The 14,079-nt window shown below is 50.5% G+C and overlaps 4 protein-coding genes across 4 annotated transcripts; all 4 read left to right on the top strand.

Annotated features, from left to right (window-relative positions):
* Window positions 1-495: 495 nt before the first annotated feature.
* Window positions 496-3,735, top strand: UA08_04684 (hypothetical protein; the record flags this gene model as incomplete). The annotated part of the gene is made up of 1 exon (XM_020266981.1): window positions 496-3,735. One exon carries the CDS (start codon window positions 496-498, stop codon window positions 3,733-3,735), a length of 3,240 nt encoding a protein of 1,079 aa, XP_020119988.1.
* An 875-nt stretch (window positions 3,736-4,610) lies between these two features.
* UA08_04683 (2-oxoglutarate dehydrogenase, mitochondrial) lies at window positions 4,611-8,106 on the top strand (the record flags this gene model as incomplete). The annotated part of the gene is made up of 4 exons (XM_020266980.1): window positions 4,611-4,823; window positions 5,040-7,066; window positions 7,131-7,504; window positions 7,568-8,106. The coding sequence occupies 4 exons, from the start codon at window positions 4,611-4,613 to the stop codon at window positions 8,104-8,106; spliced, it is 3,153 nt and encodes a 1,050-aa protein (XP_020119989.1).
* Window positions 8,107-8,946: 840 nt separating this feature from the next.
* UA08_04682 (hypothetical protein) lies at window positions 8,947-11,453 on the top strand (the record flags this gene model as incomplete). Its single annotated transcript, XM_020266979.1, has 4 exons — window positions 8,947-9,339; window positions 9,449-10,143; window positions 10,219-10,942; window positions 11,343-11,453. The coding sequence occupies 4 exons, from the start codon at window positions 8,947-8,949 to the stop codon at window positions 11,451-11,453; spliced, it is 1,923 nt and encodes a 640-aa protein (XP_020119986.1).
* Window positions 11,454-12,069: 616 nt separating this feature from the next.
* UA08_04681 (hypothetical protein) lies at window positions 12,070-14,000 on the top strand (the record flags this gene model as incomplete). The annotated part of the gene is made up of 2 exons (XM_020266978.1): window positions 12,070-12,535; window positions 12,613-14,000. The coding sequence occupies 2 exons, from the start codon at window positions 12,070-12,072 to the stop codon at window positions 13,998-14,000; spliced, it is 1,854 nt and encodes a 617-aa protein (XP_020119987.1).
* Between the last annotated feature and the right edge of the window lie 79 nt (window positions 14,001-14,079).

The following is a 14,079-nucleotide window of genomic DNA, read 5'->3' as shown; positions in this document are numbered from 1 at the left end:
CTGTCTTGCTCAAGCTTCCGCAGCAGCTAGAGCCGTTTGCAGCTTAACAATCTGCAAAGTGCAACATCTCTATCCGCCGTGCTAGAACTTCTTCTTCGCTCTACATATACGCATACATATACATACATCCTTTCCGCTCTAATCACCGGTCGGTTTCGGGATATTCGGTTTCGTCCTGCGGCACTTTTCATTGCATCTTCAGCTGCCATCATTCTCAGCACGTGTTGGCCCACAAACAACAAATCAACATCGGCCTGCTTGCTTGCTTGTCCTGCCCGGCACTGAGCAGAGAAAGGCTTTGTCTTTATTTTCTTTTGATTTGCTGTTATTTATTTATATCTTCTGATTATCGTTTTGTTATATTTTTTGATCTGTCTGCTTCTTTCATGCGCTTGCGACTCAGGCGACTGCGACAATGACTGATTAACGCCATTCCCAACGGTGTGTCTGCAACAACGACAACGACAACGACAACAACCTGTAATAGCCGCAATCATGCCTCCGTCGACCGTGTTCTCATACTGGCGTCGCGACCATCGTCGAACAAGCCCTGCTCCTGGTTCGGCGTCTCCGATAGGAAGACCATATTCCCCGACCACATTTGCGGATGCCCCGCCCCGACTTCCAGGCCTGCCAGCAACGACGACGACAACAACAACAACATTCAGTGGAATGTTTATTGAATCGCCGCAAGACCATGTCGGCGCTTCACCTGCCCCTCCTCTTCCCTCTCAAAAGCAACAACAGCACCTCCAGGAGACAACTGGGGCAGATAAGCGCCTGTCTGCCGCTGCTCTGAGCTCGCAACACTCTTATAACAACCTCCGAGTGCCATCCGCGCCGACAGACAACCCCGTACGTCCACACTCAAGCCCGGGGAATACAGCTCAGCATGAGGAATTGTCCCCGGAATCAGCCCACTCTGGCCAGCCGCTCTCGCCCAATGGCCAACCGGACATGCATTCGCAAAAGCCAAATGGGTCATGGCGCTTGGGGTTTAATAGAAACAGCGCCCATTCGCTAGCCGAAGATCAAAAAGACACTCGTCCTAGCAAGGCTGCCGGGATAGACCTACGTATCAATACGAATGTGGAGGGCGGCGTTGGTTTTATCGGGGGTGTCTCGTTGAAGGAAATGAAAACAGAGAGTGTACCATTCGCTGGTCATCATGAGCAACAGGAACCTGCTACTCAACAACAACAACAACAACCCAAACATGGGAAGACTAAACGCCATCTTCTCAACCCCATGACATTATTAGCACGCCGAAGATCCTCTCAGATAGCGAGCTCGCGTCTTGACGAAGGAAGCATTGGATACGCAAATTTGGTGCCTGCGATCCCAGACGATTACGATCCTAGAATCCGTGGAAACATAGTCCATGACTTCTCCGCTCCGCGTCCGCGTCCGCAACTCTCTGGACGAGATAGCAGTATGGAGTCATCTAAAAAGAGCAGCGTGCCGTCCAGCGCAGTGACACGCCACAGCGAGCACTCGCCGGTCTTCAAGGAGCACTTTGAGGAAGACCGCAAGCCGCTGCAGGTAGAAAGTAAAGGGTTTTTACAGTCTTCTTTGTTGACCGACGCTGGCTCCACGGACCATGACCCTGCCGATCTTCCTGAATTTGCACGCAAGCTTCCATCCAGTTTGCCGGAGCTTGATGATAACCAGTCTACAGTTGAACAAAATGACGCGGCGGTGCTCGAGGCGCCGTTGCCTGCTTCTTCGATACAGCCAACTCCTCGATCAAGTCCGAAAAAGTCCATTGAGTCCGCCTCACAGCCGGCTTCCAGCATCCCCATGCGCCTAAAAAGTGATGCATCAAGATTCAGTTTCGACATGAACGGCGTGGGGTCTTCTGCTCAAGAAAAGCTGCTGGAAGAGAACTACAAGGAAAAAGAAGCGGCGCGCAGGGAGGAGGCGCGGCAAAATCGATCTAGTTTTAGTGACTATGATGACGATGACTTTGACTACGATGCGATGGAAGATGACGGTGGGTTTGAGGAGCGAATACCCGGCATTAATGCGGACGCAGAGGATATGGACGACCAATTTCAGGACTTTTCTGGGGTTGTGAGAACATCTGAACCGTCGTTTATTCCTATTCTGCCAACCATAGCTGCCAGTCCTATCAGTCCCTCGTATCCTGAGTCAGCCATGGTTGGTGCTGTTGGCAATGCACAGATCAATGTCAACAATGGGGGTGTTGTCTCCTCCAATCTAAGTCGTTCTTCTTCAACATATAGCAGACACGAGGATGTTCAGAAGGGGAGCGAGGCATTATCAGGACCTTATGCAGTGTTGGCAACCGAACAAACTGCTATCGGCACCTTGAATACGAACAATATCGACGAAACAAAGCTTCAATTGGAAGCAAGCGTCGAAGAAAATAATGCACACAACCTTGATGATTATGATGACGATGATATGTATTTCGATGATGGGGAATTCGGCGACTTGCCCGAGAACGAAAACAATGCGACATTTGATGAGTCCATTTTTGATAACGACAACGGACAGTTATATGAACGCAAGTTCTATCCAGGGACCAAGATTCCGGTCAAATTGCAAGGAGGAGAAGAAGAAGAAGGAAAGGAAGACGTACCTGTGCAAAGATTGGAATCAGGACCTAGTACGCAGTCTCAAGTTAGACATGTCCCCAGCTTGGTGAGCGAGTTTCGCCCAGAGTCCTGGGATTTTGGCAACCAGATCGCTTCGAAATTGTCTAGCAGTGAAGTAACAAAGGTCCCTGGTGGTGTGCTATCCGAGCACAATTTGGAGGCCTTTCATAGTGCCCTAGCTCGAGTGGCTGACGAGGCTGCTGCTGCTGGCAATCTTCAACGGAACACCAGTCTAAGTGAGACTTCATTGGGCCAGGGGAGCAATTCCCAACTCATAGAGTCACATCCAGGTCTCATCTCCGACGACAACAGATTAAGCCAGGCTACAGGGTTCGAAGATGTCTTGGACGATTTCAACTACGATGATGACGACGGGTTCGATGACGATCTCATAATCGCAGAGGCCAATGCAGATGCCCTAGAGAATGACGACGAAGGGTTCTACGGCCAGGAATTCGGATTCTATGCACAATCCAGTGAGAACTGTAACGATGAGCCGATCTACGGCGGTTATTTCGGCACTCAGGGTCCAGGAAGCCTCAATCGTAGCCACAGTGGCGGGGCCAATTTCCGCGAACCAAGTCTAACTCCCATCACTGAGCGCAGCGAATGGAGCACGCGCAATTCGATCATCTCTCTGACAGCGCTTGGCCCAGCTGCGGTGCAGCCCAATCCCTTGGCAAACCCTGGTCTATCTCAATTGGTCGACATGGAATACAACGACGAAGACATGTCGTTGGGCGCTCTCTTGAAGCTGCGCCGCGGAGCCTTTGGTGGTAGTAATGGCAGTCTTCGCAGCAGCACAGGCAGCTTATCTCCTCAACCTGCTCCAGTGGGGACGTCGAATCGAGCCAGTTTCCTCAGTATTCCCGAGGATAGCCCCGTGGAGTTGAATTCGAACAACACAGAGCTTGGCTTCCAACTGCCCGAACCCAGCCGTCGTCTGAGTCACAACCAGTCCTCGTCGCCTCTGTCCGATAGGAATAGTCTCCCCGGAAGCCCAACCATGACTCTTGACTGGTTGACTGGTGGTGAGACGCGCAGCTCTGTCGGTGATGGCGAAAGGCGCCAAGAACCTCAAGTCTTCGCACAGCAGAGCGAGCAGCCCTGCTAGTATTGGTTAAAAACAACAGCAAGAAGAAGAAGAAGGATCGACTAAATGCTCCCTAGAGCGACGTGCGAGAGGAAACGGCGGCGAAACGGAAGTTTACAAGGGTTTCGATCTACCTACCTATTACATTTACAACCGACGTGCTACGAATCTACGAATAGACGATATTTATGCGTGCATACCCGCAATCTTCTGGGGAGGGATCTTGGAACACCTACTAATTACTTTTTGGTTTCCTTGCATGTTTGGCTTCATGGCGGTCTTTTTTCTTTGTATCACAGTTGTGTATATACTATATAATACTAATAAATACCTGGATCGATGTACATGTTAGATGCAAGATTTCCGTGCCCGGCTATGTATGTATAGATAGCTATAGCCTGGCTTTCAATTCCAGTTTGTCGTAGCAGGGCCTAGGACGAGCATCTGAAAATTTGTACGGAGATTTTTTTCAGATGCAGGCTAATGTAGTGCAAGCAGGGGAATACAAGCAGAAAAAGGCGCATATTGAAAAATGGCTCGTACATCGTTCCCGGCTCGACGGCAAGGACGGGTATCCCTGCCGCGTCCCTATAGGAATAGCCGAAAAGTCAGACACAACTCTAACTACATCATCCTTTCCCGTCCGGATCAATCCGACTCCTCGTCCTCCACCTTCTCCCTCGAGCAACGATCTCGGAGATTCTCTCTGCGATACCAAACCACTGTTCTTTGTTGCGTGGACTGAGCCTCCCTCCAGTCCTCGAAACCCCTCTCCACTCTGTTCCGCTGAGTCCTGCGTGTCCGTTCGTGTACATGCCTTCGCGGCTGCAGTAAACAGCTTTTTTGTGCCTTCCTTTTTCTCTTTTCCCTTTCTTCTTCGTGCGAGCTTCAACAATATGCTTAGAGCTCTAGCTTCGAAGAAAGCGACGAGCGCCAGCCTGCTGCGTGGCAGCAGCTCTGCGTGCTCCGCCTGTCGCCGCTCTCACTTCCTGGCGACCTCGTCCCGACCCAACGTGCAATTGACCACGCGAAGGCCGCTGGCTGTCCTTGACCGTGTCGCTGGACGAAGAGAATATGCACAGAGCGCGGAGGAAACCTCTCGAGGAGTGGTAAGCAAGCAGTCTCTTATTTTTGCGTGGTAGAGAGGACACATTTCAGGAGTGGCAAAAATTTTGATGTTTGAATTGGGGAGGGGGGCTCTTTTGCCTTTCCCCTTACTTTTTTGAAGGGAAATGGATGTCGGAAAATTGGATTTTATCGAAGCTAACGTCTATTCTCGCGGGCGCAATAAATTGCGCTTTTTCGCGAGTTGGCTCGATGTATAGGACCCCAATGATTCCTTCCTCCAAGGCAATACCGCCAACTACATCGACGAGATGTACCTCGCATGGCGCGAGGACCCCTCCAGTGTGCATATTTCCTGGCAGACCTACTTCAAGAATATGGAGGATGGGAATATGCCAATCTCGCAGGCCTTCCAGCCCCCGCCTACCATCGTTCCCACTCCCGTCGGAGGTGTGCCTCAGCACATGCCTACCGCAGGCCATGATTTGACGAACCATCTCAAGGTGCAACTTCTTGTCCGCGCTTACCAGGCTCGTGGCCACCACAAGGCCAAGATTGATCCTCTAGGAATCCGTGGCGAGGCAGAGGCTTTCGGCTACAACAAACCCAAGGAGTTGGAGCTCGACCATTACGGATTTACCGAGAAGGATCTTGACCAAGAATTCACCTTGGGACCCGGTATTTTGCCTCGCTTCGAAACCGAGTCCCGCAAGAAGATGACTCTGCGAGAAATCATTGCTAGCTGCGAAAAGATTTACTGCGGTTCCTACGGTGTCGAGTACATTCATATCCCAGACCGTAAGCCTTGTGACTGGATCCGCGATCGCTTCGAGATTCCTCAACCATACAAGTACTCCGTTGATGAGAAACGCCGTATTTTGGACCGTTTGATTTGGAGTTCCAGTTTCGAATCCTTTTTGGCTACGAAATTCCCCAACGACAAGCGTTTCGGTCTTGAGGGATGCGAAACCCTGGTTCCTGGTATGAAGGCTCTCATTGATCGCAGTGTCGACTATGGTGTCAAGGATATTGTTATTGGAATGCCTCATCGTGGTCGTTTGAACGTGTTGTCCAACGTCGTCCGCAAACCCAACGAATCCATCTTCAGTGAATTTGCTGGTTCTGCTGAGCCTGAAGACGAGGGCTCTGGAGACGTGAAATACCATCTCGGCATGAACTTTGAACGCCCTACTCCCTCCGGAAAACGCGTTCAATTGTCTCTGGTCGCTAACCCGTCCCATTTGGAAGCTGAAGACCCCGTTGTCCTAGGTAAGACTCGTGCCATTCAACATTACAACGGAGACGAGAAGGATTTCAACACCGCCATGGGAGTTCTGCTGCACGGTGATGCCGCCTTTGCTGCTCAGGGTATTGTCTACGAGACGATGGGTTTCCACTCTCTCCCTGCCTACTCGACCGGTGGTACTGTCCACATTGTTGTTAACAACCAGATTGGTTTCACGACCGACCCTCGATTTGCTCGTTCTACTCCTTACTGCTCTGACATCGCCAAGGCTATTGATGCTCCCGTCTTCCATGTTAACGCCGACGACGTGGAAGCTCTCAACTACGTCTGCCAGGCGGCCGCCGACTGGCGAGCTGAGTTCAAGCGTGACGTTGTTATTGATATCGTCTGCTACCGTAAGCAAGGTCACAACGAGACCGACCAGCCATCTTTCACCCAGCCTCTGATGTACAAGCGCATCGCCGAGAAAAAGAGCCAGCTCGAAACATATGTTAGCAAGCTCATTTCCGAGGGAACTTTCAGCAAGGAAGACATCGATGAGCACAAGAAATGGGTTTGGGGTATGTTGAACGACAGCTTCGACCGCAGCAAGGACTACCAACCCACTGGTAAAGAATGGTTGACCTCCGCATGGAACGGCTTCAAGAGCCCCAAGGAGCTTGCCACTGAGGTCTTGCCTCATCTGCCAACCGGTGTTGATGTAGAGACTTTGAGGTCAATTGGTGACAAGATCAGCGGAGCACCCGATGGATTTACTGTTCACCGCAACCTTAAGCGCATTTTGGGAACCAGGAAGAAGGCTGTTGATGAAGGTCAAAACATCGACTGGGCTACTGCAGAGGCCCTCGCTTTCGGTACATTGGTGAAGGAAGGCCACCACGTTCGTGTATCCGGACAGGACGTTGAACGTGGTACTTTCTCTCAACGTCACGCTGTTCTGCACGACCAGGAGAACGAGGGTACCTATACCCCTTTGCAACACATTAGCGAAGACCAGGGTACATTCGTCATCTCTAACTCGTCACTGAGCGAGTTCGGTGTGTAAGTAGTAACCTCCTCTTATTTCCCTCTTTCATGTTGATGCTGACGGGGTTCATTTTTGCAGCCTCGGTTTTGAATACGGTTACTCTCTGACTTCCCCTAACGCCCTTGTTATGTGGGAAGCCCAGTTCGGTGACTTCGCCAACAACGCCCAGTGCATCATAGATCAGTTCATTGCTTCCGGTGAAGTTAAGTGGTTGCAACGTTCGGGCTTGGTTATCTCGCTGCCTCACGGTTACGACGGCCAAGGCCCAGAGCACTCTTCCGGTCGTATGGAGCGTTGGTTGCAATTGTCCAATGAAGAACCTCGTGTCTTCCCATCTCCAGACAAGCTGGACCGTCAACACCAGGATTGCAACATGCAGATTGTCTGCATGACTTCCCCATCCAACTTGTTCCACATTCTGCGTCGTCAAATCAACCGTCAATTCCGTAAACGTGAGTTTCAGTTCCCACATAGTACAATTTGTGTTTCCAGCTAATAAAAGAAAATTTATACAGCACTTGTTATCTTCTTCTCGAAATCTCTCTTGCGTCATCCTATCGCTCGTTCTGAAATTGAGGAATTCACTGGTGACTCTCACTTCCGATGGATCATTCCAGACCCAGCGCACGGTACCTCAATTGATGAGCCGGAGAAGATTGAGCGTGTTATCATGTGTTCTGGCCAGGTATACGCTGCTCTTACCAAGTACCGTGAGAGCCATGGTATCCGCAACACTGCTATCACTCGTATTGAACAACTCAACCCCTTCCCATGGGCACAACTGAAGGAGAACCTCGACAGCTACCCTAATGCTAAGGACATCGTCTGGGCCCAGGAAGAGCCCCTCAACGCCGGTGCCTGGAGCTTTGTCCAGCCCCGTATTGAGACTTTGCTCAATGCCACAGAGCACCACAACCGACGCCATGTGCTTTATGCTGGTCGTTCCCCAAGTGCCTCCGTTGCCACGGGCCTCAAGGCTAGCCACGTTAAGGAGGAGCAAGAATTCCTGTCTGACGCTTTTAACGTGCACCAGGAGCACCTAAAGGGGGAGTAAACGTTGTTAATTGATTAGATGTCTTTGGAAGACAATAATTTTCGGAGCCCGGTCTATCTATGAAAAATTTCGGACCAGTACTGGTCCGTGGTATATCATATTCCTATGTAAAACTCTTTTCTTGTGTGATTTCCTTTGTTTTGAAGCATACCTTATTTCTATTTTTGTGATAGCAATGTATCTTTATTATTGGCTACTTATTGTTAATCCTTCTCTTGGAGTCATGTCCACTACTCTGTACGCATTGGAAGTAGATATTAACCTTACTCTAAGCTCTGTAGATTCTCCATGTACGTATTCCAAATCCATTACGATTGCTATCTTAATTAGCTTCACACAGGACACCTCATTTTCTTGACCTACAAACCATCCTTCGAGCCAGGGCAGTTTCTGTATCACTATTCAGATTCTATGGCCAGACGGTACATTTGTGCTACAGAACCTCTTCAGATTTAATAGAACAGGATCGTGTATTTAGAAGGATTAATCAAATCTACCCCGGGTTCTGTAATAATATACGTTTTAAGAAAAATTAAAATTCTCGAAGAGAAATCCGATATCATATTATTTTCCTAATGGGGTTACGCCCGGAGTGGAGGTTAATCGCCGGTACCGCCTTCCTATTCGGACTTGATGGTTGTTACCTTCTTTTCTCTCGCCCTCGCGACGTCTTCTGACACAACTCGAGTATCGGTTTTCTGTTTAGTCACTTGGGATTATTCCTGGGCTTCTGGATCTGCGAGTACTTCCCAGTGTCTTGATTGTCTCCCATTTGATGTCTCTTTCTTTCCAATAGTTTGTCTCACTTCCAACTCTACAAGCAGCAGCTTGCTCAGCGGCATGGCTTCAGCTGCCACCAACGGCGCGAACGCTGTATCCCAGGCTTCGGGGAGTCGTAATGCTGTCCGACAGACACGTACAAATCCTTCTCGTGTTTCGAAGACCGCTGCTCGCTCGTTTCCTTACTACGGTCAACAGTCCGCTAGCGATGCCCCTCAGGCGGCCAATGTGCCGCATGGACTCTACCCAGCTCTGACCCATTTTACCGATGCCATTACAGCGCTCCCACGAGAGTTTCGTCGTCACAATTCGCTTTTGAAGGAAGTGGATGCGAAGGCGTGGGCATTGGAGGATAATCTACATCAGCTGCTCCTAACCGCGTCGGATTCGCGGCCTGTGCCTTACCCTCCAAATCCAGCACCGATCGTGGACGGCGTGGTGAGAGACTATGGAGTAAGTTATTATTTCAAAACGAACCCTAATAAATCTTTTCCTTTTTACTTGAACGGTCGTTTGAAATCTATAAATTCAGCGAACCACTGACATAACCTTCGTTGGCCAGAATGATCCGCAAAATGCCGAGTCGCAAGAGAGCAAGCATCGCCGGCAGCTTTTCGACCGCATTAGACGCACCCTATCCGATTTGATGTTGACAGCCGACGAAAAAAATCACGTGTTGACAAACGCGAACGAAGAGCTTGACCACCAGTTATATCGCCTGAACTCCATCTACCCATACATTTCAACAGAAGTCAGCGAGGAAGCAAGACTGGGTAGTCTCACTCATTGGGCCTACTCAAATCGGGCTGCCGCCAAAGCTGCCGCCAAGACTACGACGAACGAACGTCCTCGTCGTGAAGCTGCATCTGCTACCTCGCATTTGGTCCAGGCTCTACAAGAGGCGGACGCAGCTGCTCACCGAAGCGAGGTTCGACGTGAAGCAAATCGCAGGCAACGTCGCGGCCATGCCGACTCAGACTTTGATGAAACACGTACCACAACTCATCGCAAGGGTGGTGCTGCGAGATCCCGTGCAGTTGCTGGCGATAGTGCGGACTCGGGCGCTGCTACTGTTTCTGTAACGAAACGGAGGAAAGTGGAAAAACCGGCTTCCATACAGACAGGCAGTGCTGCGATGGAACGTTCTGCTAGTGGAATAACAAATAACGGGCGTACGACGTCAAAGGATAGTGCCGGCGCCGAGGTTAAGAAGAGAACCCGCGCACCAAATGCTGTTTCCGCTGCTGGTCGCAAGAGGTACGTTCTATACACGCTCATTATACAGCACGTTAGTGGATTGACTGATACTAATACTCATGCGCGACTGTCTAGGAACAACACAATGACGTCAAATGTAGAACCTCCCTCGGTGTCATCACCACCAATTGTTGGCACATTCAACCCCCCTAGGAGTGCTCCAAGCCCAGGGCCCAGACCACAATCTTCACGAGCTCAACAACCTGCCACTCAGGCGAATTCCCGCCAGCGTCCGCCTTCGTCTTCTAATCGTGTAAATAACAGCAGTACGTTACCTGGACCTGGAGATATCCCGCTCGGTGTCACCTCTAACCAGACGTCAGTTGCAGATAAAGCAGTGGACTCCAAGGTGTTTAATACCCCGACAGAGGACTCCAACCTCAAAGAAAGGACCCCCCAAACTCTTCCCGGAGATGCCCGGCCACTGGATACCAAGAAGGACAGTTCGGACACCAAGTCAAACCTACTGGTTGACAAGGACGAGAGACCCGAGGTGAAGGCAATCGATACAACACACGCTACCGAGCAGATGTCCCCTGCTCTTTCTACTATTGGGCCGGCCAAGGGACGGTCTTCAAAGACATCTACGCCTGTGATGTCTACATTCGCAGAGGCACAGACTCGGGTACGATCTTCGCGGAACAATCCAGAAGCCGCCACAAAGCGTAGCCATAAGAAGAGCGGCAGCGTGTCAACGGCCTACAAGCCCAAGATTGCTGTTCGAGAGGAGGAAGAGTCTTCTCGCGAGGGCGACGATGAAGACGACGAGAGCGAGCCTCGTTACTGTTATTGCAACCAGGTTAGTTTCGGGGAGATGGTTGCTTGCGATAATGACGCTTGTCCAACGGAATGGTTCCATTTGTCGTGCGTAGGATTAAGCAAGCCGCCTGGGAGAAATGGTAAGTTGTTTCCTTTCCTCGAAGAGCAAACATATCTCCCTGCAGAGGCTGATTATTGGAGTTAGTGAAATGGTACTGCTCCGAGTGCAAGGAGAGCATGAAGCGCGGGCGCATATCAGCGCGATGAAAGGGGTCCATCGCGCTTGGGATCGAAGTGTATCGATAGTTGTATTGAATCAGTTTTAGTTCTTGGTACCTTGGTAGTCGAGCAACGAGTTCAATCGAATCAGCCACTTCACCGCCTTCCCCGTAGTTGGCTAACCAGAGGATATACTAAGTTATATATTATTGCTGCGTCAGCTGACGGGCGGTCACGAGACGCGCTTACCCCAGAAGTCTTACCTAACAGCGACTGCCGCCATTCGCCGCCCATTACGTCGTGCTCCATCTCTGCTTATCACTGCTGCTTAATCAAATTATTGTTCACATCCATGTACGACTGATGCAATTTGTCGCCAGCGTTTCCATTATGTCACGGAAAGCATTGCACCATTCTGTCGAAGGAGGTGGCCGAATGCAGAACAACGGTTGGCTGTTTGTTGGGCGTCGCCTCCTCCTGGCGTCTCCCAAGCTGCTGGGATCAGAATTCGCCTCCTGGGCCCCGTCTCCGGGTCGCGCGGCGCAAGTAAAGTTTCTATACAGAACCCGAATAAAATTTTTATTTTTATTTCTATTTTTCTCTTGAATCTTCCGTTGAGTCACCCCTACAGAGTCATGTGCTCTCGAGACATCGTGGTTTTACCTGCTGGAAGAAACATAGTCTGACTGCTTATTTGGGTCCGACGGAAGCCGCCCACTCGCTGGAACTCTCTCGAGCTTCTGGCACCATACAAGACGAATCTGTGACTAACATCATCTCGCCGGCTGCAACTAACCTCCTCACGCCCCCTCTTCGCAATTTGCTTGTGCTCGAACGCGTCGATTCTGCAATAATCCGGGGTACCTGCCGCTGCTCTGATTGGCCTGTGGCGCTTGGTTGCTGCGTGTATAAAGAAAACGGATGGTCCCGTCAAGTCTCGCTGGCAAGATGGAGCCAGTCAGACCCCCCCGGGACAAGACCTTCCCTTCCAAAGCCAGAGACGAGTCCGAGTCACCTTCAAGATCCCACTCCAGATCTAGTAGCCTCCGACGTGCGTCCTTTGGCTCTGTCAAGGAAGACGTTGACGGCATCGCACAGAGCTTTCTGGATACCAAGCTGTCGGAGGATCGGTCGTCAGACCACAGCAGCGCCGTCAACATGGCTGCCGCAGTTGACCACCTGCCCGAATTTTGCTGCCCCTGCGGAGGCTTCATGGGCTGGAAGCAGATCCGTTTGCGAGGACGGAAGATGAGCAAGAGCTATGGCGATCTGCGGCTTTTGGGTCATAGGAGCTCTTCAACTGCTTGGGCCTGGGACACCCCAATCAAACGTCCGATCATTCAAGAGGTGCTCGTAGAGCCGGAGCAGATACAGCCTCGCCTAAGCATCGAAGATCTGCCCGTTGAAGTGCTTGGTAAGTAGTTTTGCTTACTTTTGTTTTGTTTACGTTTACGTCTAACAGCTATATTCTGACGTACCTGTCTCTCACAGTGCAAATCATATCTTACTTGGCCGTTGAACTTCCGCCAAACGGCTATACCCCTCGCAATGTTGACCTGGTCTCTTGTCTGTTGACATCTCGTACCCTCCACTCGGCAACCTTGAGCGTGCTCTATCGCAACATCACTATCCCCCACTCGGTGATTTTTTCCAAATTATTGAAGCACATCGTTCAATTTCCGGCCCTGGGGACCATTGTTCGTCGCCTGGATTTCTCCCACTTTACCTCTGTGGGCCTTGGCCGTACTCGACAGATGAATGCCGAAATCCAGAACCTGACTACCAAAACACTTATGCAATGCTTGGATTTGCTTCCTAATTTGATGGAGTGTCTGTTCCAGGAACACTTGGAGACTGATATCGATGCTGCAGTTGTCCGGAAGATATTTGCCGACCTCCCCAAATTGCGGGCTGTAGACTTCTGCGGCTGCTCTTCACAAGCTTTCTCGACGGGGTTCTTGGAAGCTTTTACTGCCACTTCTGATATTCCCAACTATTTGACGCAATTGAAAAGGCTATCCTTGCACGAATGTAGTGGGTTGTCTTCTGCAGTTTTCGAAAAGCTACTCCCACGATTGATCAACCTGACCCATCTAGACCTTGGGCGAACGCAGATTACGGAGACAGCTTTGCTTTCCTTGCCAGACACTGCTCGGCTGACCCATCTGAATCTCTCAAAGTGCTTGCGGCTATCCGGTCAACAGGTTGTCGGGTTTTTGAAAACTCATCCTGCCGTTAACGAGTCGTTGGTTTACCTTAATTTGATGACCGATCCATCTCGCTATCGTCTTCTTGAAGCAGAGGATGTGACTGCGCTGCTACCGAAGCTGCCGTCGACTCTCCGGTCTCTGAATTTGAATGGCGCACGGATTACTTCGGAGCATGCGCCGCTTCTTCTTCCGTTAACTAAACATCTGGAAGAGCTCGGGCTTAGTGGAGCAGAGTTATCTGCCAGTGATCTAAACTCGTTTTTTGTTCCTCCAAGCTCCTCAGAGGCTGCAAAGTTGTGGCAGCCACCGTCTCTTCACTACGTCGACTTGAGCAAAGTGCCATCCATTTCTTTGTCGACACTTTTTAACCCTAGGGTTTGTGTGCTCGTCTCTTCACAGAGTATGCCACTAGAAGTGATTGAATTAAGCGATAAACTAATCACTCCTCTCCGCGACCGCACGAAATCTGCAAAATCAAATGGGTGGTCACTTCGAGAGCTTGGTCGTAGAGGCTGGTATGTCAGAGAGCCGACCAGAATCGATACGCTGGCCATCGACGATGGGTCACGTTGGTGGAAGATGGGAGCTCGCTGGTGGGGAATGAGGAAAATTCCTGTCACTGTTGGCGAAGTTGGAGGCATTTATGGTCACTACATGTTCAAGAAGTGAGCGACCTGAGTCTTCTTGTGCGACCTTTCCCGTGTATTTGCATGCATTTGAAGCGGGCGAGGAATTGATATCATTTTGA

The sequence above is a fragment of the Talaromyces atroroseus genome, assembly GCF_001907595.1.
Source record: "Talaromyces atroroseus strain IBT 11181 chromosome Unknown scaffold_5, whole genome shotgun sequence".
NCBI classification, from domain to species: domain Eukaryota; kingdom Fungi; phylum Ascomycota; class Eurotiomycetes; order Eurotiales; family Trichocomaceae; genus Talaromyces; species Talaromyces atroroseus.
Note: the sequence above shows the minus strand (reverse complement) of the source record. Positions and strands in the feature narration are given on the sequence as shown.